This window comes from Eptatretus burgeri, chromosome 15, assembly GCF_056783735.1.
Source record: "Eptatretus burgeri isolate ZD-2024b chromosome 15, Ebu_testis_v1, whole genome shotgun sequence".
NCBI lineage: Eukaryota > Metazoa > Chordata > Myxini > Myxiniformes > Myxinidae > Eptatretus > Eptatretus burgeri.
This window is the reverse complement of record NC_140975.1, coordinates 56595815-56619150: the sequence shown is the minus strand read 5'-3', so window position 1 is coordinate 56619150 and position 23336 is coordinate 56595815. Positions and strand designations below refer to the sequence as shown.

At 43.3% G+C, this 23336-nt stretch overlaps 1 protein-coding gene across 1 annotated transcript in view; it reads left to right on the top strand.

Annotated features, from left to right (window-relative positions):
• The window catches only part of PARP1 (poly(ADP-ribose) polymerase 1), an 82564-nt gene extending 59323 nt beyond the window's left edge, over positions 1–23241 (top strand). Inside the window, exons 19-23 of the mRNA XM_085856117.1 lie at positions 5489–5641; positions 6015–6142; positions 13059–13120; positions 13596–13710; positions 22303–23241. Of these exons, the coding sequence (XP_085712243.1) occupies positions 5489–5641; positions 6015–6142; positions 13059–13120; positions 13596–13710; positions 22303–22387 (543 nt within the window). The 3' untranslated portion in view covers positions 22388–23241. The remainder of the gene's footprint in view (positions 1–5488; positions 5642–6014; positions 6143–13058; positions 13121–13595; positions 13711–22302) is intronic.
• Positions 23242–23336: the final 95 nt, after the last annotated feature.

Sequence of the window (23336 nt, the reverse complement as noted above, 5' to 3'; positions counted from 1 at the left end):
ATCCAGTTTATTTATGCATTGTGTTCTCTGTCGCGTAAAATAGTGGGGCACATTGTGCTGCGTTAAAATCCCTGCCCTGGAGTCAACAGCGACCTGGGATAATTAGTTATGTCCCGCTGTCCCCTTTTGTCAAAAACAGCGTGTAACGTTTAACATGACCAGCTTCGTGAAACCAGGAAGCACTTTCAATTTCCGCCTTTTATGACGCACTCTTCTTCTGCTACCACCTCCTCGCACCAATCCAACACCAAGTTCCTCCCGTTATTCTCATGGATTCCAGTCAATCCTGCAAGATCGAGATGGTATGGGACACCTTTGCTTTTGTCGTCTTGCAAGAGAAGACTGCTTCCTTGATTGCTACTACCAATAATGAGACTACAATTCTATTGTCTGCACAGTTTATAAACCGAATTGACATGGATTTCCATCTTCTGCCCTTTCTTTGCACCAATATTTGCATACGTAATATTTGTTATGTTGGCCAAAATGCCAATATTCTGCCATATTTGTATCATTGGTACACCCACTTCCTTCAGGAGCGGTAGGAACGGTCGTGTTATTTCTGGTTGAGGTAAGCCACAAAATGCCACGATAAGCTAGTTATACATGCTAACAACATGGCGTTTGTCCAAAGAGGAAAAACTCCTTGGGGAGGGGGGTGGGTGGGTATTATTTGCTCACCTGGAACATCATTCAGGTGAGGTGTAAACATTGTGCGGTGTCAGTTAGGCCTAGGTCACATTTGCTCTACGGCGAGGATGCGGCGGCCGTACGCCCTTTGAATTGACAGAAACGTGCGGCGGCCGCAGAGAAACTGAGGTTGCCTCTGGGAGGCCCTACGCCGTTTGGCTATATTTTACAGGCCGTAGGGGCGCCGTGGAATTATAACACGGAGTTGTAACTTTTTTTTTCATTTCTACGCTCGCCGTAGCAATTCGACAAAGCCAAGCTATGATGTAGATGTGTTCCACGTCGACCGTACGTAAGGGTGTACGGTGGGCTTGCGTTATTCGTGCGGCTGCCGTAAGCTCTTCTCAATGAAAAATGAATTTTCCCAACCCCCAAAAAATTACGGCGGCCGCACTATTTCAACGGTCGCCGTACGGTGGCCTTGCGGTCTGTGACTACCTGCGGGCAACGCAGGGTCGACGCACGGTTCCCCTACGCCCGCCGTGCACCTACGTACGGCCTCCGTGGCAGTCTGCGTCGACCGTGCGCTACCGCTAGAGATCGGAGTATAGGTGTTTGCCTATACAGTGGTGCCCCCAGAATCCCAATTTAATTCGTTCCAGGAGGCTGTTCGGATTGCAAAAAGTTTGGATTCCAAAAATATTTTCCCAATAAAAAATAATGGAGTGAATTAATCCGTTTGTGGACCCAAAGAAAACCCACTTTCAAGACACTTTAAACTGAAATTCCCCATGTTTAAGATAAAATAATAGCCTGGTGTTGGCTCAGTGGTTAGGGTGGCGGCTTGGGATCCGAGGGTCCTGAGTTCAAGCCTTGTTGCCCGCTGAATTAATTCACCAGGGGGTTGACTCAGCCTGCCATCCCACCAAGGTCGGCAAAATGAGTACCAGCTTGCTGGGATGACCGAGTCATTCAAGTATCCTGCATCAGAGTGGCGACCTGTCCAGGATTGTGCCCAATAGCCAAGGAGACTGCTTCGGCAGCACCAACGCTCTGTACAGAGTATGGTCCCAATGGACTAAGATAAAATAAGATGAGTAAATGACCTTCGGTGGCGGTGTATTGTATGTAAACTGGTACAATCACCACATCGAAAGGTCCACACAGGCTTGAGCTCCGGCCTGAGTTCCGATCGCTCGCGCACTCTGCGAGAACGCTGCCCCCAGGGCAGCTCTTCAAACATGATGCCCGCAGAACCACAATCACTTTCATCAAACGCATCGGGCTGACGTAATCATGGATATTCCAAATTACCACTGGTTTTGCTGTGAAATTCAATCCTTGCCAGACAGTCCGTCACACCACGTGATCGGATTGCTTTTTTTGTTATTAATTAAAACACAAGATGATTAAAAAAACAAACATCACAAATGAAGGTGAAAACACGAGGTAAGGCCTGTCACATTTGGCTCGGCGGTCAGAGGGTCTACAAAATGTACGGGCACTAGCAATTATAAAGCGGCCGCAGTATTTACAGTCACACAATGTAGCAGTCACAAATGCTTTTAGCAGCGTCTCGCGTAGCGAGCGCTGCTCATCGAGAGCTCGGCGTTGTTCTTCTTCTTCTTGTTCTTGTTCTTCCTCTTCTTCTTGTGAAGACAAAACCTTAATCTCTCGGACTCGGCTCTTGTATATACAAGATCCGGATCGCCTTAAATACTGAGCACATGTACACATCCTCACAGAGACGGTGCCTTTTGAGAGCGTCTATCATGAACTTTTAAATATATATTAACTTTTAAATATATTCGGACATTTGCTTTAAAGTTTCGAAAAGTTCACGTTACTATTTAAAGATTATTCCATTTATCGAATTGTGATTTCATAAATACATTATATATTTCGTAAAGTACACGATATATCGTAAATACGTAAATACATTATGACGGATTTCGCTATTGGCTTAATGAAGGCACGTGACGAAATATCGGAAGTTATTGTTGTTTTTTTTAAAAATAATTTTAATTTTTTTTTTTTTTTAGCCGACAAAACCTTTAGGTTTTGGACGCTGCTCTTGGACACATTTGTCCTTGTTATTTTTCGGGTAGCCGCACGGCGTATTTATAAATTGTGGAGACCGAAAACATGGGTGTGCCGTACGGTCTTTGATTTGATGTCGCACGGTGACCTTAGGGCGTTGCTGCGGCGGCCATAGAATTTTGAAGGCAGACGCAAGGTGCCCGCAAGGCGACCGCAGGGAGACCCTAAGCCGAACGTGCGGCCAGACGGACGGTAACGAATGGGTTAATTTTATTTATTTATTTATTTATTACCAGTTATTTTGTTTCCACTTGTCGAATTTCTACGGCGAACGTAGAAATGAAAAAGAGTTATAACTCCACGTTATAATTCCACGACGACCTTACGACCTGTAAAATATAGCCATACGGCGTAGGGCCACCCTGAGGCCACCTCAGTTTCTCTGCGGCCGCCTCACGTTTCTGTCAATTCAGAGGGCGTACGGCCGCCTTATCCTCGCCGTAGAGCAAATGTGACTGAGGCCTAAAGTATCGATTGACACACGAGAGATGCTTTCACGAGGACTTCCACCGACGAACTGAATGAACAAAGCGCGAAGATGTGGCTCGAACAGGTGGGGGAGACACGTGAACAAACATGAACGCTTCGTTGTGTTCGGTTTTTTAAAATGTATTTGGTTTTTAGGGCAAAATTTTCTCAAAAATTGTTCGGATTCCAATTTGTTCAAACAATGGGGCATTCGGATTCTGGGGGCACCAAAGTATATTATAGTTATAGTATATTCAGTTATATATATATATATACTGGTATATTTTTATTTCACTAAAAAAAAGAAGTGGTTTATTTTCCCACTCGTTACCGTCCGTCTGGCCACACGTTCGCCTTAGGGTCCCCCTGCGGTCGCCTTGCGGTCCCCTTGCGTCTGCCTTGAAAATTCTATGGCCGCCGCAGCGACGCCCTAAGGTCACCGTGCGACGTCAAATCAAAGACCGTCCGGCACCCCCACGTTTTCGGTCTCCACAATTTATAAATACGCCGTGCGGCTACCCGAAAAATAAAAACATATGTGACTGTTACATTGTGTGACTGTGGAAATACTGCGGCCGCCGTATAATTGCTCGTGGCCGCAGATTTGGGAGACCCCATGGCGGCCGTGGCAAATGTGACCTTGGCCTTAGTGAGTCAGTATGTATCCACTCGGATCTTCTCTGAAACTACACACATGATTTTGATGAAACGGCCACAACCTTCATCACCACTTGTGTATTAAAGTTTGTTCATGGCATCAATAAAACTTGGGGTCGAAGGGGTGGTCAAAGTGAGACCACGTAATCCCCCCCCCACCTCCCCCCACTCCCAGAATAGGTATTTACTTTCTTCTCTGAAACTACAAATAATTTTGATGAAACTTCACCACAACCTTCTTCACCCATGATGTACTAAAAGTTTGTTCACGTCATTTAAAAAAAATTGGGGGGGGGGGGTTGCCCCTCCAAAATAGGGACTTGCATTCTTCTCCGTTACATGCGTTACGTTCTTCTCCGCATCCACACCGACCAGTAGTTCCCTTGTTCGACTAAGTGAGTGCAGGGGAATCGCCCCTATTTTTAGTATTAATATTGTTTTGTAATAACATGAATATGCTCTTATCATTATTGTTGTTATGACTTTTGTTATTGAAGCGACCTTGGGAAAACGCCATGATTTTAACACAGATATACACTTTAACATGGATTTCATCCAATGCAGAAAACTGGAACCCTCTTGGGGAGGGGGGCAAATTAGGTTTTTACAACCTCCATCATGTGACCCTTTGTTCTCCTGTCAAGTTTGGTTGAGATTGGATATGTAATGATCGAATGTATCGCTGTCAAGAATACAGACAGACAGACATCAAATTGCGTATTTTAGTACGATAATTATAAATAGATGTCCCCTTGGGTGCCATATTTTTTTTTTCATCTCGGGCACCCATATTTCCTCTTTTTTTTTGCACCCTGCCTTTTTCAGACCTCGGGGAGAGCATTACATTTGTTGAGGATTTCAAAATCATTGGCAGGTTCATTTACATTGACCAATGCACATGTCACTGGGAGTTCTGATGAAGAAGTCGGGAAACCTCTCGGTTAGACCTGATCCTCCCCACTTTAGTACAGCTTCCCTGGTAAAAGGTATCTTCCAGGTGCTTTTTCTTTCCTATCTTACAGTATGCTTGTGGGATGTCAACTTTGTACCGATATTTATGGAGGATATTAAATTTTTGGTACCAAAGATGTTCTCAAGATCTTTGGATATCCACTCATGATCTTCGGATATCCACTCAAGATCTTCGGTTATAATAATAAAATAAAAGTTGAATCCATGAGAATCCATGTGGAATTTAATACTTTTCGTTTTTGCCTCACGTTGCTCAAGTTTAACCTGCTCAGAGGGTTTCTTCTGAAACAACCAAACCCAAATTGAGACAAAGTAGCTACCCTGTAATGCAAAAAATATTGACCACTGCAGAGAGACCCTTGAGATGAGAAAAGCTTGGAAGCTTTGTATGAAGGGATGCCAGTTCAAGAATCACAAGACCATTGCAGAAACTCTTTCTCATCTTATACTCCCAGACCTGTTTTGACTTCAGATGTTTTGTATCTCAACACAGATATACACCTTAACATGGATTTCATCCAAAGCATAAAACATGAACCGTATATTGGTGACTCTTTATTTAGTCAATTTCCACAATCCATGCTGATTTTTTTTTTTTTTATAAATTGCAGCATCCCAAACAGATTACCTCCATTCACCCATCCCTTGTTCTTTGCAACAGATCTTCAAAGTGTGCCGTGATGGGGAGCGGCAGTGTTTCCGGCCTTTCCAGGATGTTCCCAACCACATGCTGCTTTGGCACGGCTCCCGTATCACCAACTTCGCCGGAATTTTGTCTCAGGGTCTGCGCATCGCACCCCCAGAGGCACCTGTGGTACGGCTTTTCACTCTGCATGCACCGACCCAAAATCGTCTTGTTGCATCACGTGCTCTCGGACAGATTGAGACACCTATAGATTAGTTTTTAATCCATCCAAGTTCCCCCCCCCCCCCAACTTGTGCTTGAAGATGTTTTGACATTTGTTATTCCAAATGTGGTGCAGGATTTTTCAAATTGCATTGTGTGACACTTTAATTGCTTTAAAGTAGTAATTTCATTGTTATAAAGCTCTTCCAAAAGAGACAAAAAGGCAAGATTTGCTCAACGAGCATTTCATTCTGATCATTCCATTTTGAGTGTTCACTGCTACATCCCTTGCTCTGCATGCATTTTTATTTTTATATTAATTTTGTTTCTGTTGGTGCAGACTGGTTACATGTTTGGTAAAGGTGTCTACTTTGCCGATATGGTGTCCAAGAGTGCAAACTACTGCCATGCAAGCCATGCCAACCCCACAGGATTGATGATGTTGGCGGAAGTTGCACTCGGAAACATGTGAGTTATGACCATTTGGGGAGGACAGGGAGAGAGAGAGAGGCTGTGTGTAACTGAACTATACTATACTATACTAGTATACATCAATCTTTATATCTATGAACACCATGTTTTCCTTAAAATTAGTTCACAAACGGAAAGTTCGTAAATCAGGAGTGACTTTTCTATCGATATAATAATAATAATGGGAGAAGTGTCCCCAAAAATAATTTTCAGGCCCAAAGATTCAATCATAATGGAGAAATTAACAGTAAATAAAATTACCCCCGTGTGGGGGTGACGGTCATCTCTATAATACCACAAGTTCTCAATGTTCATTTATGACCGAAGACTACTGCGCAGCTCGAACTGCGCAGTTTGGTTAAAGATGACTCGGCATTTTTGCACGCGCGCGCACGAAATTATATTTTGAAAATAAATGCCGACGTTTACATTTCGGGTTTTGAAACTTTTGCACCTTCGGCGGAAAATGGATAAATATACAAGGTCAGCTGCTATGCAATGACAACATTCACTAACTTTTACCATGCCCAGTAGAGAATATAGAGCCTCCTGAAGGTGGGGCAGTTTTTGCAAAATTTGAAGTCACGTGACGCGAAAACGAAAGCGAAATTCGAAAATCCGTCCCGACCAAATTTAGATATTGTCCCATACATTCATATGCCCCAATATAGAAGAGAAGAGAGAGAAGACATTCATATGCCACAATCAAATTCAAGATCGCTTGAGAAATGTAGGAGGAGATCGATTTTGAAAATCGTCGTTTTCGCATTTTTTGCCAACTTTGAAGTCACATGACACCAAAACGAAAGCAAATATCGAAAATCCGGCCTGACCAAATTTAGATATGATCCCATAGATTCATATTGTTACGGCTGTGGAAATTCGCATTACACCATAAAGGGCCCTCAGGTGAGATATCTTCATAGGTACATGTGTCGTTAGCCCAAACCCGTTGTATAGAGGGAATTTATGTGATCCATCCGGGCTGTGACTCTTTGAGTTAGCCATTTTTTTCTTTTCTGTCGTTATTATGAACCAACCACGTCTCAACCGCCATCACACAACAACCACCTTAACCACCACGCAGCCATCGTCACCAACTACAACCACGCTCCAACCCGCAGACAACAACCACAACCCCAACCCTCACCACAGAAGACCCTCCACCACCTTCGCCTTTACCTTCACGAATTCATCCCACATCATCGCTTCCACGGCCATTCCCGCACCACCTGTGAACACTGAACGTTGGGCTGTCTCGGGCCTGTTCGGCGATTGGTGCCGAACGCACCGAGCCGCGAGCGCAAATGGCGGCCTTTCCGAGGGGAAAATTCGGATCAGAAACGCTTCACGCCCACTTCTCCTCCGTCCAATTGGCGAGCGCGGGGCGGTTTGGCCCCGCCTCCAAGCGTGTGTATGTGAAGTCCGTATATGCAAATTTTAGGATCAGGAGAGGTTCACGCCCATTTTTGCCCGACCAATGGCTGACCGGGGGGGGGGCGGCGTGGCCCCGCCTCCAATCGCGTTCTGATCCTTAAATTTGCATATTGGCTGCTCCTGCCGCCTATAAAAAGGCGAGCGCAAAGCGAATGCAAGAGAGTTGGGTTTTGGAGTTGCTTGGAGAGTGTCGTCGAGAGGTTGCTCTTGGGGACAAGGAGCGTTGCGTTGGCGGAGTTGAGGGGAGTGAGCGCAGTGGAACTGCAAGCAAGGGAGCTCGGGTCCGAGGCAAGAAGGACAGCGCTCGGCGATGAGGTTGTGGTGCGGGGGATCGCTCGTCTCATCGCGGGACCCAACCCAGCCAGCCATTCCCCTCCCCCAAGGCATCAACAATTCCCCCTTTCCCCCGTGCTGAGATAGTGCAAAAGGGGGCCCCGTTCCCACCCCACCCCAAACGTCGTGCCAAGGGGCACGGAGTCGGGGCACAGTGGCACGGCCACATTTGCGGCTTGCCCGCCAACGCGTCACGAGGACGCGGGTAAGACCTCCCCGGTCTCGCGGACCTGGCCGCTCCTCCAGGTCACGCGCACATTTGGCCTACGGGCCTGTCTGCCTCCTTGTCTGTGAGGATGGCTTCTTTCCTTTGCTTTTGTGTAAATGTCTGTGTTGGCGCAGTCTGTGAAGTAAAACTGTATAAGTGTTGCCGTGTGTGCGCGTAGTCGGTTTTAACTGCTTTTCTTCTTGCATTTGCTTTTTTGTGTATGGCTGTATATACGTGCTTTCCGTGTGTCGCGTAATAAAGTACTTGCATGTTGAACTGTGCCCGTTTCGCTTCGTCTCCTTCCTTTTAATTGATTCGCCATCCTGCTTCACGTAAGCGGTTCGTAGTGGGTGCAACATCCCGGTAATTAATCTGAACCATCCAGGTCGACGATAACACCGCTCGGTTATCCCGATAGCACGGAACGGGCCACCCAAGCGGCTCGTGTCCGGAGTCGACCTGTGGCGAGGTATGATCGCCCGGTTTACCATCCGCGTGGGTACTTAGGTAGGTCGAGTTTGGCGAACAACCCTATCCTACGCGGGTGGCCGATTGGCACGATTGTGGTGAGGTCGATAGGCCCACCCGTGACTGGCTCCGGGCGATAGTTCCCGGAGGGTCACGACTGAATTGTCCGTCCGGTGGGCGATTCGAGTTACGTGGCTGTCTGCACGCCGGCGGGCGCGAATTCGCAACAATATGCTACAATCAAATTCAAGATCGCTTGAGAAATGGCGTAGGAGATAGGATTTGAAAATCATCATTTTCGCAACTTCAAAGGCCTCGTGACCTTGACCTTGACCTTTGGTGACCTTGAAAGTCATACTATCGTGTACGTTTCATCGACCTCTATCAGGATCACTAATGACCAGATCTCCCGCTTCAACTTCATTGTGAACGGATGGACGGCCGGATCGAAGGACATCGACACCCATATTATTAGGTCAGGCTCGAAGAGATGACCTAAAAAGGTACAGTAATAATAATGGGTTGGCAGGATGGCCTACAGGTACCCACACTCAACTCTAAGCTGTCTAGCCTTGGTCCGAACTCCGATCTTTTTCAATATACTGTCATCCTGGTGCTACACTACACAGGCAGGGTGATTCATCAATGTGTGCGTCGTCTCTGGGATGGACGTTAAACTGGGTGTCCCATCCGCCGGCATTAGTTGGTGGACGTTAAAGATCCCATGGTCGGTATTCTTCACGAAGAGAAGGCGAGCTGTCGCCAGCACCCTGAACAAATGGCAAATTTCAGTATTGATGCATGTTCGGCGTTGGTGTTGATGTATGTTCGGCGTCGGTATCGATGCATCTTCAGTGCCGGTATTGATGCATCTTCGGCGTCGGTATTGGTGCATATTCGGCATCGGTATCGATGCATCTTCGGTGTTGGTATTGTTCAGTGCTTGCCGTATTTTCTGATATATAATCCTCACTTTTTTATCGGCCAAAAAAGGTAAAAGTTGGGATTGCGGTTAATACACGAGTATAGAAAAAAAAATCATTCTTAAAAACTATCAATGCGAATTTCAATTGAATTACAAATGAACACTTTTTTACTTTTTTTTTTTAGCAGTGAGAACTGCTGTTCAGCTAAATTTCGCCATTTAAATTTTGAAAGTTGATTGACGTTCAGAGTTTGGACAGCGTTTTCTCAACCCTTTTGCAGAAATTATATCAATCAAAAAAAACGGAGACACCGGGTGTTCAGGTGTATCGTGTAATAGAGCCACGCGGCTCTGAAAATGCCATTATACACAAAAGAAGAACACCTGGTCTCGCATCAAAAGAATAATTATTTACAATAGCTAGAATCTTTGTTGAAGACGCTTGCAGATCAAGTGTATAATAACTTTATTAACACTCCAAATATAGCAAACAAGAACAACAACATTGAGAGCATCCTTCACATTAAGCCATGCACTGAACCTCATAACTCACTCTCAGCTCCACCCCTTTTTGTCCCGCCTCCATTACAGGGAAAACACACCAGTTGTGTTTGACGTGCGAAGGGATGGTATCAGGTTTCTGGAGGGAAAAGACCGCTACAAGTCGAATAACGGAGCACCCTTCTCAAATAAGCTTGTGCGCAATGTGACGATCAACATTACTCGTCACGAGAATGCCGATTCACCGTAATGCTTGCCTGCACCGCAGACGGTGGCAAGCTTCCCACATTTGTCTTGTTTAAGAGGAAGACAATACCCAAAGACAAGTTTCCAGCCGGCGTCATTGTTCGTGCGCAGCAGAAGGGGTGGATAGATGAGGGACTGGCCCAGGATTAGGTGTGCATGGTCTGGAGTAGTTGGCCGCATGGCGGTCTCTCCCAACAACGGAGCATGCTCGGCCTGGATGCGTTCATTTGTCACAAGACCGACGACACCAAAGCGTTACTCTGTCTGACTTACACAGACGTCGTCATCATCCCAGGTGGAATGACCACTCCTGCAGCCCCTCGATGTGTCCATCAACAAGCCACTGAAGGACAGGCTGCGTCGCTGCTGGTCCGACTAGATAATGAGTGGGGAGAAGACTGACACCAAGAGCGGGAGGATGAGAAAGGTTGACCTTCTGGATCGTCAAGGTGTGGGAGGAGATACCGTTGGACATCATCATGCGAGCATTTCTGAAATGCTGCATTTCCAACAACATGGACAGCACAGAGGATGACAGCATTTGTGAGGAGGCGGCTGCAAATGATGGTGACACCGACGTGGACAGCGACAGGGACTTGCTCTACCCTGATTCGGGCAAGGAGTTGTGCCGTCTTCGACGAGGAAAGCATTGATGAGGATTTCCTCAGGTTTAGCTGAAAAGCTTCATCAAACCCAAACAGTCCTTCTCAGGGCCTCAAATCCACAAGAAATATGTGTGATACCGGTTTGAATTCCTTTTCCTCCTTTTTCTGGGAACAAAGAAAATCTTCTTTATGATATTAAAAAATAAGAAAGAAAAATTAAAACTTCTTGATATCCTCTCCTCTCTCTCTCTCTCTCGTCAACTTCTTGAAAATAAGAATAGGACTATTAGATATAAATCAGCATACATGGGAGTAAGCCTGTTGATACCTCCATCACTTTGTTCCATATCAAGTTAACGTACAAACGTATTTCGATCAGAAAATAAAATGATCATTATATTCATTTCTTTTGAGGGTGAAGAACAGGGGTGCAAGTAAATACACGGCTCGGTTTATACACTGGAAAATTTGAGAGGTGAATGGTGGAGGAAGTTTAGTGCATGCTCCTTAGTGATGATGGCTCACTGATTGTAGTTGTGCAGTGATGGGGAAGTCCATCCAGCCTTTTTTGTGTTGGCATTTGCGATTCTCAGTCTGTAGATGAGCACATCACGTACATGGGGCGTTTCGAATATTGTGCCATTCCCTTCTTTTAACATGCGCACAAGCTGTTTGGCAGCGGCCGTGCTAAACACGTGCATGGGACATTGGACCCTGGGATTTGACACGAATGTAGTAATGTGCTTTGCTTGTTTTGGGGAGGTAATTGTGATGTGTTCCACCTTTGTGAGAAAGAGGAAGGAAAAGCTCCATGGTATGGTGATTATCTATAACAAGCTTCGTGTTGCTGCCGTCGTCTTCTTGAGGCATCTCGTTTGAAAGGCCATACCCTTGTGCCCTTTGTGCTCGTTAGAACGCATCTGACCACATCGGTGCGGTGTTTCCGCAAATCGAGCTAATTGCACGATAAAGTGCAAATGAGGATTTTTATTCCAACCGGGAATGCTCACAATCCCAAGGCGTTGTGGCTCTCTGGTTAATTTGAGATTGAGCTGCGGTAGCTTTTATTTGCTTATATGTTGAGCTGGAACGTGCGAGTGGTACATCTGTGGGCTGTGCAGAAATCAGATCATCCTGACTTCACCACCCAGACACTTGCAGATGAACACTTTCTTGTTCGTCGTGATGCCAATATAATATCCTTTATTGTTGTTTAGTTATCTCCTTTATGATTTAAATTATATATTTTTTACCTGATGAAGCCAACTGAAAATATTTTCTCACCTTTTCCCACTGACTATTACTTGTAGAGCACTGGAGTTATCCTGGTGGATTGTATTTGTGAAAGAGGGAGAAAGAGAGAAGGGTGCAGAGGTCAAAGTGCTTTAAGTGTTTGAATGAAGAAAAATAAATATTTTACTAGTTCGTCAAATTGAGAGTATTGTTTGTGGTCCTCTTCTTCCTCATTTCTCGGTACGTCTTCATATGTAGCACCTGGCACCCGACATGATTTAAAAAAAGAAAAAGGGAACACGTGATACATCGGCCTTTCCTCTTGCATTTGCTTTTTACCATTTAGTCGACGTCCGCCGTTTTGCCTGTTTCCATGGGTATGGCGCATGATTGTCAGGTATGTAACGTCACCTTCCGATAACACTTTTAAGCATTGTTGGCGTAATTTTGAAAACCTTTAATTTCCACTTGCCAATTTGTAACCAAAACATTCATACATTTAAACAAGGGCAATCGATATACTGCTGTGAAAAAAACCCCGAAAAGTATTGGAAAACATAATGTTAAAAAAGCAAATGGAAGTCAACTATATACCGGTAATACCCATCCACCTCCATCATTGATTAAAAGGTTTCTGCTCTGACGAACGGCTAACACATCTGCACCTCGTTTCTATGGCGGTAAACTTGCTGTTATCAACGTTTACCAGATGAAGTCCATTGTTTATGTTGTACAAAGACTGATACGCCCTTCATAGAGACTATAGTATTCCGTTGTATGCAATAGGTAGATGACCCCACAAATTTTTCAAAGTGAATGCTTGTGCCTTGACTCTTTTACAAAGCATATAATGATGTTTATGGTAAATAAATGTTTACATCTCCAGCCTGGAGATGATTTTGTTGTGAAGTCCACGGATAGAAAATTGCTGAACTGTTATTGCATTGTCTTATTCAGGTATGAACTCAAGGATGCTAAGAATGTCACCAAGCTCCCAAAGGGAAAGCACAGCGTTAAAGGCAAGTAGAACTCTTTAAACTGACACATAAAGGATGTACTGTACTTTACAGGGAGCACATAAAGACTAAAGAGTCCTTTGGAAGTGACCTGTTTAATTCCATGAACCATTAAACGTCTCAAGTAAAGATGGTGCCCATCTTATCGATGGTCCTTCTTCACAAGGGTTCATCTCATCAAGGGTTTGTTGTCAGGGGGCTTTTAGTGTAAAGTGCTCAACTGTGGTTTTGGTTATGTATTTTGTTCATGCAAGGTCGGTGAAGTAACTTGCCAGCCTTATTGGACTATAGGGTCAAACATTGCCTGAGTTTTGCATACCAATATGTAGATGGGTCTCCAACAAAGCTGGCAAGTTATTAATACAGTTTCTGTGTTCATTTGTTCCTTTAATCTTCTGGAAGTGATGTTTTTAACAGAGTAAACTTGCTTAATACAATCGGATTCACAAACCGAGATTCTGTTCCTGTGCTGCTGTAGGTTTGGGTAAAACGATTCCAGACCCCAAGGAGACCGTCAAGATAGAAGGCATGGATGTACCAAAGGGCAAACCAATTGACAGTTGCATCAATAATTGCCATCTTCTATACAATGAGTATCCTTTGATTTGGCGTCTGAGTTTAGATTTGGGAATTTTCTTAACATTTATCTTTTTTTGTGTGTACAACGGTCGAGGCTCATGGAAAAGCAAGTGCATAATGGAGTAAAACATAACAAGAATAAGAACATTGTGCAAAGTTGGAGGAAAGTGGGGGTCACCAGCAGCAAGGTAGAAGACACACTTGAAGGCAGAATGGGCATGGTGAAGAATTAGATCAAACAGGAGGAGGAGGAGGAGGAGGAGGAAATGGGTTGGACAAGCTGGATACAAGCTCAAACACAGCAAGAAGAGGAAGTGAAAACCAGGTATGAGACAGCATTTGAACAAAACAAAAAAAGTATAACAAAGGGGTGATGCACAATAACCTAGATAGGAAGGAGTGGGCTTGGGGAGGATTAATGAGGGTATGAAAGATCATGACTATGGAGAGGGGATGGTGACCAGGCATCCTGTATCCCAGAGGGAAGAATACGATTGAACAAACTGAGGAAGTTGGTTCCATAGGTGAGAGAAAAGAAAGAACAAAATGGAGGTGAACAGTGAGCCTGGATGGCACCCGAGCTGGAATGCAACATTGAATAGGAATTGCCCGATTGCATTTTGGCCAAAAAGGGTAGTGAAGATGGAAATTGGTGCCTCGTGAATATTTATTTTCCCAGGTATGTTTGGAATCGGCTTGGTGTTGGTTTTGCGGTTAAGGTGGCTGGCTTGAGATCTTAGGGTCCTGAGTTTGAGCCCCTTTCGGGCCGTTGAAATAACACAGGCTGAGTCAACCCACCTGGTAATCCTTCTGAGGTTGGCAAAATGAGTACCAGCTCACTGGGTGGGGTAATAAGCCATTTCAAGTCTCCTGCGCTGGAGTGGCTACCCATCCAGGACTGTACTTCTTATACAAATGATACTGCCTCGGCAGCCCTATGCGCCTCACAGAATGAAAGGAATGGTTATTTTAAGTTTTCGAGAACCATATTTCCTACGAGCCGCAATTTTATCCGAATCTTGCTGTTCCCCTGCCGGAGAACACGAGCAGCACATTTGATTGGTCAAGATGGGGTAAAATGACATTTTGCCCAAGTACTGTTAAATTGGAGGCTTTTGGAAGTGCCAACAAGGCTATTTACGTTCCCGTGTTCAAGTATATAAATCAGTGGAAATGAAATTATTGTTGCAGGCTGGGATCTGGCAGAGAGACGACCACTAGGTGGGGCAAATTTACGTCGACTCCCACCAGGCTCCACGGAATTGTAGGCCGTCGCTCACGGATAATTCCGTGACGCGGCGGGTCGCTTAACCGACCGTGGACGCCAATACCTCAACCGCGTGGCATAGGGTCCTTCTGTCGAGAAACAAGTTAACTAATTAACCACGCGGTTTGAACTACCAGGGAACCACGCCCTCGGTGCACCTTGCCCGAACCGGATCACAGTACCAACTACCAACTACCTTTCCGGATCAGATGCAGCCGAGCAGAACTGCCAAAGACGTACCGGCTTGAAGGAAGGGATTATCAGGAATAAAGACCCGGCGAAAGTCAGATCCATACCATGCTGGACCAATGGAGGAAAAGACAAAAACGAGCTGGGAACATTTCTACAATGATTTATTTACACTAAGGTGAGGAAAAGCATGTGGCACAGGAAAATAAAGGTTTATTGGTTTTGTTATGCAGGGGGGAGATGAGAGAGATGTAGTGTGACAATTATATACAGCAACTTACCAAAGCGGACACAGAGCAGACTTGCGCGAGAATAATAAATGCAAGAATTACAATTTTACTTAAGACAGGTGCCACACTCTCAGACACACACTCAGACAAAACAAACCCAACAAAAAGAAAAGGGACTCTTTTTGCAGCCAGGAAGGGAGGGAGTTGAGGTCGCAGTTCTCGGTACCTGAGAGTTTCGGGGGAAGGAGTGCTCCGTGGTGCGGCACCTGACAACAGTCGTACAGTTCAGACCACAGCCGTCCGTGTGGAGTTCGGGTCCGTGGAGGAGCTTGAGTGGAGAGTGTGGAGTCCAAGGTGGGAACGGGGCAGCAGACAGGACCCGACGAGAGATACGGTCGAGGTCGGGTGTGCGCGGACCAGCACAACAGGCCGGCCGCCGAGGTGAGACGTGGGCAGATACTCCGTAACATCGACCCCTTCAACAACTGCACACTTCCAATCCTTCTACCGCAACCTCCTTCGACCTTCCCAACCAACCAACGAACCCACCGAACACGAACCAAACAAGCACTCTACTCTGAGGATTGCTTCCTATCTTATAGATCATGGATCTAGGGGGTGGAGCCATGGCGAAGCCGATGTCATTGTCCATCCTGATTGGACCGGGACTGGTCCGCCTTCTTGGGCAGGGTCTCGCCAGAGGCTGGAAAGGCCCGCCCACACCACGTGTCCGGGTCTGGGAAGGTGGAAGCCGAGATGGAACTGCCACAGCGAACGTCAGAATTCTGATGAGGAAAACGAGTCTCTGAGTTGGCGCTCGTCACGCTGTGGTAAGCGAGGTGAGGGTGCGAGGCAAGCAAGATGAAGGTACCATGGTTGAAATAAAATAAAAGGGGAGAAAGTGATTTATTCACCTAACTAAAAGCCCATCGCAACGCACCCCCGTGTTTTCCCACTACACACAAGGAAGGAATCTATCTGCACGTATACTAATGGAATAACTGACTAAGGACGTACCTGTATGTTGTATGCATACGGTTCTAAGAACCGTAACAGTATTGAGTTTTAATAGCTGGAGGGCTGAGGAGAGAACCTTTTTGGGATGTTTATCACCATGGATGCACCATCTTTTACACCATCTTACATGAGTTATTCGTACCTGTTGTTTGTGTCCTTTATAACGGCCCTAAAAACAGTAAGTTTCCCGTTTGGAATGATTTTCAATTTTGTTTGACGGACAGGCAGAAAGACTAAAAATGATCTCTCTCCTTTGTGCATGTGCATGTGAGATCGGGACGAGATTCCGTACAATTTGCCAAATTTACAGCCAAAGTACTGCTAAACTGCAAGTTTGTGTTCCGATTCACGTTCTACAGTGTTCAAAGTATAATATTCAATTGCAATTAAGTCGTTCCTCAATCACAGGCCGACGTCCTGAGACGGTCAGGTTGAACAAATTGCTTTAGAACAACATTGAGGTTAATATGCCACTTTCTTGTAGAAAGCAAACCCTCACAAGGAGAACACTTCTATCAAATGAAGGAAGTAAATCAACAGCAATTTCAACCTTTTCTTTTTTGTCTCTGCTAAACATCGGATCGACCAAGTTTTTGTCCAAAATAATATCGCATCCCATCTGTCAGAGAAAAGTTCTGTTCTTGCTCATAACCTTGTGCAGGCAATCTACAGATGGTAGACTGGCTTTAACAGATGGTAATCCTCGGTTCTGATATACACTTTAACAGATGTTAGTCCTCGGTTCTGATATACACTTTAACAGATGGTAATCCTCGGTTCTGATATACACTTTAACAGATGGTAATCCTCGGTTCTGATATACCCTTTAACAGATGTTAGTCCTCGGTTCTGATATACCCTTTAACAGATGTTAGTCCTCGGTTCTGATATACACTTTAACAGATGTTAGTCCTCGGTTCTGATATACACTTTAACAGATGTTAGTCCTCGGTTCTGATATACCCTTTAACAGATGTTAGTCCTCGGTTCTGATATACACTTTAACAGATGTTAGTCCTCGGTTCTGATATACACTTTAACAGATGGTAATCCTCGGTTCTGATATACACTTTAACAGATGTTAGTCCTCGGTTCTGATATACACTTTAACAGATGTTAGTCCTCGGTTCTGATATACACTTTAACAGATGTTAGTCCTCGGTTCTGATATACACTTTAACAGATGTTAGTCCTCGGTTCTGATATACCCTTTAACAGATGTTAGTCCTCGGTTCTGATATACCCTTTAACAGATGTTAGTCCTCGGTTCTGATATACACTTTAACAGATGTTAGTCCTCGGTTCTGATATACACTTAAACGGATGTTAGTCCTCGGTTCTGATATACCCTTTAACAGATGTTAGTCCTCGGTTCTGATATACCCTTTAACAGATGTTAGTCCTCGGTTCTGATATACCCTTTAACAGATGTTGGTCCTCGGTTCTGATATACACTTTAACAGATGTTAGTCCTCGGTTCTGATATACACTTTAACAGATGGTAATCCTCGGTTCTGATATACACTTTAACAGATGTTAGTCCTCGGTTCTGATATACCCTTTAACAGATGTTAGTCCTCGGTTCTGATATACACTTTAACAGATGGTAATCCTCGGTTCTGATATACACTTTAACAGATGTTAGTCCTCGGTTCTGATATACACTTTAACAGATGGTAATCCTCGGTTCTGATATACACTTTAACAGATGTTAGTCCTCGGTTCTGATATACCCTTTAACAGATGTTAGTCCTCGGTTCTGATATACCCTTTAACAGATGTTAGTCCTCGGTTCTGATATACACTTTAACAGATGTTAGTCCTCGGTTCTGATATACACTTAAACGGATGTTAGTCCTCGGTTCTGATATACCCTTTAACAGATGTTAGTCCTCGGTTCTGATATACCCTTTAACAGATGTTAGTCCTCGGTTCTGATATACCCTTTAACAGATGTTAGTCCTCGGTTCTGATATACACTTTAACAGATGGTAATCCTCGGTTCTGATATACACTTTAACAGATGTTCGTCCTCGGTTCTGATATACACTTTAACAGATGTTAGTCCTCGGTTCTGATATACACTTTAACAGATGTTAGTCCTCGGTTCTGATATACACTTTAACAGATGTTAGTCCTCGGTTCTGATATACACTTTAACAGATGTTAGTCCTCGGTTCTGATATACCCTTTAACAGATGTTAGTCCTCGGTTCTGATATACAGTTCAACAGATGGTAATCCTCGGTTCTGATATACACTTTAACAGATGTTCGTCCTCGGTTCTGATATACCCTTTAACAGATGTTAGTCCTCGGTTCTGATATACACTTTAACAGATGTTAGTCCTCGGTTCTGATATACCCTTTAACAGATGTTAGTCCTCGGTTCTGATATACACTTTAACATATGTTAGTCCTCGGTTCTGATATACCCTTTAACAGATGTTAGTCCTCGGTTCTGATATACACTTTAACAGATGTTAGTCCTCGGTTCTGATATACCCTTTAACAGATGTTAGTCCTCGGTTCTGATATACAGTTCAACAGATGGTAATCCTCGGTTCTGATATACACTTTAACAGATGTTCGTCCTCGGTTCTGATATACCCTTTAACAGATGTTAGTCCTCAGTTCTGATATACACTTTAACAGATGTTAGTCCTCGGTTCTGATATACCCTTTAACAGATGTTAGTCCTCGGTTCTGATATACACTTTAACATGTGTTAGTCCTCGGTTCTGATATACCCTTTAACAGATGTTAGTCCTCGGTTCTGATATACCCTTTAACAGATGTTAGTCCTCGGTTCTGATATACACTTTAACAGATGTTAGTCCTCGGTTCTGATATACCCTTTAACAGATGTTAGTCCTCGGTTCTGATGTACACTTTAACAGACCTCATACACACCGTGAACCAAGAATATCTGTAAGCACAACAAAATTCAAGTTGGTCTTATTTAAAAAACAATTTAATTTCTGTTCATTCTTTCCGTGGGCATTGATATCAATCAAAGCAGCATCCCACACCATTGTGATTTATTTTGAGAGGACAAATCATCAGACCTCACATTGAGAGCCAAATCATGTGAGTTTATTTCTCCTGCATCGTTGTTCTGACAATTATGTCACCTCACCTGACAGGCTTTCTTATCCAATTTGTTCCCCATCCCCATCCTCTGTCTTTTTATTGTACACCACTCCTTCCCAATTCCATATCTAGGCGATGCATGATGTCATCGCCGGGCACGAAGGAAGATAGTACTGTTTTGACTCCGTTTGTTTGTTTTCTTGTTTTGTTACCTCCGCCACCAAAGTGAAGGAGGTTATGTTTTCACGCCTCTCTGTCTGTCTGTCTGTCTTTGTGCAGGATATCTCAAAAAGTTGTGAACGGATCCGTATGAAATTTGGTGGACATGTGTGTGTGACAAGGAAGAATTGATTCAATGTTGGTGAAGATCCGGATCCGATAATTTTTTAAGTCATTCTTCACCATTGAGAGATAGGGCTAAACTAATATATAGCACGATATCTCTAAGAGTTGTGGCCGGATTCGAACCAAACTTGGTGGACAGTTTGGGTGTGTGGCCACGACAAATTGATTCAATTTTGGTGAAGATCCGAATCTGGATCTGGACAAAGCAGCCGTTTAGTTTTTAAAGTGATTCTTCACCATTGAGAGATCGTACCAAAAACGATATAATTGTACTGCATCGCATGATATTTCGAAAATGTCTTGGGCCCGATATGTTCTCGTGGATCAGGCATTACGTGGCCGAGGTATGTGCTCTACCGAGTGCTCTTCTAGTTTTCTTGTTTGTTTGTCCCGACGATATCTCAGCCATCCTTTAAGCGAGGAAGCTGTAATTTGGAGACAAAAGTGAAGATGTGCTTTGGCACAAACGGTATTTCTTATTTTTTGATTAATCAATTAATTGATGAATGATTTAATTATTATCGATTCATTCCTTATTTATTTTCTTTCTCATCTGGGCAATATCTCAGGCACTCTTTGAGCTTGGAAACTGATATTTGGACATGACTGAACAAGTGATTTTGGCTATAAAGGGTCTTTTTCATTTAATTGATAAATCAATCGATTAATTAATTTCTTTCTTGTTTGTCTGGGCGATATCTCAGCCATCCTGTGAGCTGGGAAGCTGAAATTTGGGGACAAAAGTGAAGATGTGCTTTGGCGAAAAAAGTATTTTTTTTTATTAATCAATTAATTATGGAATTATTATCGATTTATTAATTCCTTACTTATTTTATTTCTCATCCTGGCAATATCTCAGGCACCTTTATGAGCCAGGAAGCTGATATTGGAAACGATAGTGAACAAGTGATTTGGCTATAAAATGTATCTCTGATTTACTGATTAATCAATTAATTATTCATTTTTCGATTAATTAGTTGATTTTCAAAAAGTTACAGATTCGGATGAAACATTGGTGGTTTAAGTATGCTATTTGGCAGTCGCTTGAGGAATAAAATTATTTTACGATTATTATTTATTTATTTTAATTCTCCAATTAATCAATTGATTATTGTGCACCGCTCCCTCCCAATTCTGTCTCCATGTGCTGCACGGCGGCATCACCAGGCGCCTTTGGTGCCCGACGATGTCGCGTGCTGGAGGATTTGTTATTTATTTATTTATGTGGCATGTGAGAGGTGTACTTTGAATGTACCTCCACTGTTTACTTTAATTCCACTTTCTGGAGAGATGTTATTTAATGTTCACAACGAAATTTCCAATCGACTGAAATGTCTCATTTGAGTCGCAGGTTTTAAAGATTTGAGACGACATGTTTGAGTCGTATCAAGTCATCAGTTATCCCGAATCTCGTCTCGTATAGAAAACAAAAAATGCGACTCTGGGTCCAAGTTTCTGACTGGAGCACCGCAGGCCTGCAAAAGATGCAACCAGATGTCGAATCATCAGAGGATTCGAAATGACATCTCACATAATATCCCCGCAATCAACAGTGCTCTTATAACGTGCGACAGCTTCTCAAGATCCTCTTCCCCTATTGTCCTCCTTCTATGTCATCATTTCAATTCAAACGTATCATTGTTTGGCTTTAAATGGAGTGCAACCTGAAATGATTGCAAGCAACACATTTTGTTACAGTTTTCACAAATGTAATTTTTAACCTCTCATATATATATATATATATATATATATATATATATATATATATATATATATATATATATATATATATATATATATATATATATATATATATATATATATTTATTTATACATATTAATTTCAGTGTATATATATATATATATATATATATATATATATATATAAAAGCCTGGTGTTGGCGCAGTGGTTAGGGCTGCGGCTTGGGATCCAAAAGGTCCTGAGTTCAAGCCCCGTTGGGCCACTGAATTAATACACCAGGGGGTTGACTCAGTCTGTCATCCTTCCGAGGTCGGCGAAATGAGTACCAGTGTACTGGGCAGGTGTATACCCCGGTTAAAATAGGTGTACCAGATCCCTGTGTCGCAAGAGGCGACCAGGGTTGCGTCAGGAAGGGCATCCGGTGTAAAACATGTGCCAAATCACTATGCGGGTCATACGGATGATCCGCTGTGGCGACCCCTAACGGGAGCAACCGAAAGGAGAAGAAGATATATATATATATATATATATATATATATATATATATATATATATATATATATATATATATATATATATATATATATATATATATATATATATATATATATATATATATATATATAATCTGGGCAAGATCTCACGCAACTTTTGAGTGAGGTACTACTTGGCAGGATGGTCGAGAGGGTATGCACTCGAGAATATGTACGTTTCCTAGTATACACATATAGTTCCATTTCTGGTTGTTCCTCAACAGCTTTTCAGATACATCGTGTATGACGTGGCTCAGATTAATGTGAAGTACCTCTTGAAGCTCAATTTCAACTTCAAATCTCACCCTCTTTGGTAGATGTGGACCATCTTCTTCCACACTTTACCTGTGATGTCTCATATATTCCCTTGCTGTTATTGTTTTAAATTTTCACTCTTCATCTCGATCACTTCACTTTTCTCAATACATGAGCCAAATGTTTGCCTCGACCTCTGAAGTGTTTGTTAGTATATATATATACTTTTGGTTTCTATGTTAATCGAGACTTCCACTGAGTTGTTGAGACAGAATTTCCAAACTTCTGATCTGGAGGTATACTGCATCTTGTTGAACCTCAGTAACATCTTGATAGAGCCATATCTAACTTTTTGGTAAATATGCCATCATGCATTCCTTGTTCTGTGATCCACATCCACCTCACTTCAAAAGCATGGTGCACCCAAATCTCCTCCATACTTGGGGGCACACGAGTGTGAAGGCTCACGGAGAAATGGCCACATCACGATTTGAGTGCATCTCCTTTGGTGTTGCACTCGGATCATTTTCCAGGCACGTGTCCATGAGCCTTGCTCCAATTTTAACATGGTTCGATCTCTAACGGGGTGGACTGTTGTTTACTTCCCTGAAATAGAACAATGTGACTTGAAACCACAGATGCAGAAGTGCTTCTTATGCCTGAAACTATAAGTTGATGCAAAGGTAAGAGCCTTAAATTGTAAGTGAACATTTGAAGATGTTTATTTTATGTGTGTGATTTTTTTTGAAGATGAAGAATATCGCTGAAATGTTTGGGAGGGAGGGGTATGGAGGGGGGGGGGCGAGGAGTGGGGGAAAGTTTATTTTGGAAATGTTATATTCTCTTTTACTTTGCATTTCCTGTTTGTAGTTTTGCATATCACACAAAGAATGCGCAATAAAGATGTTCTGATATACCTTTTGTATGTTTTGGTTCGAGCGTTGCATCATCATCATCATTCCATCTAGCTTTTGAAAATATATTGGTAGTTGTCAGCTTTAACAGGTACTA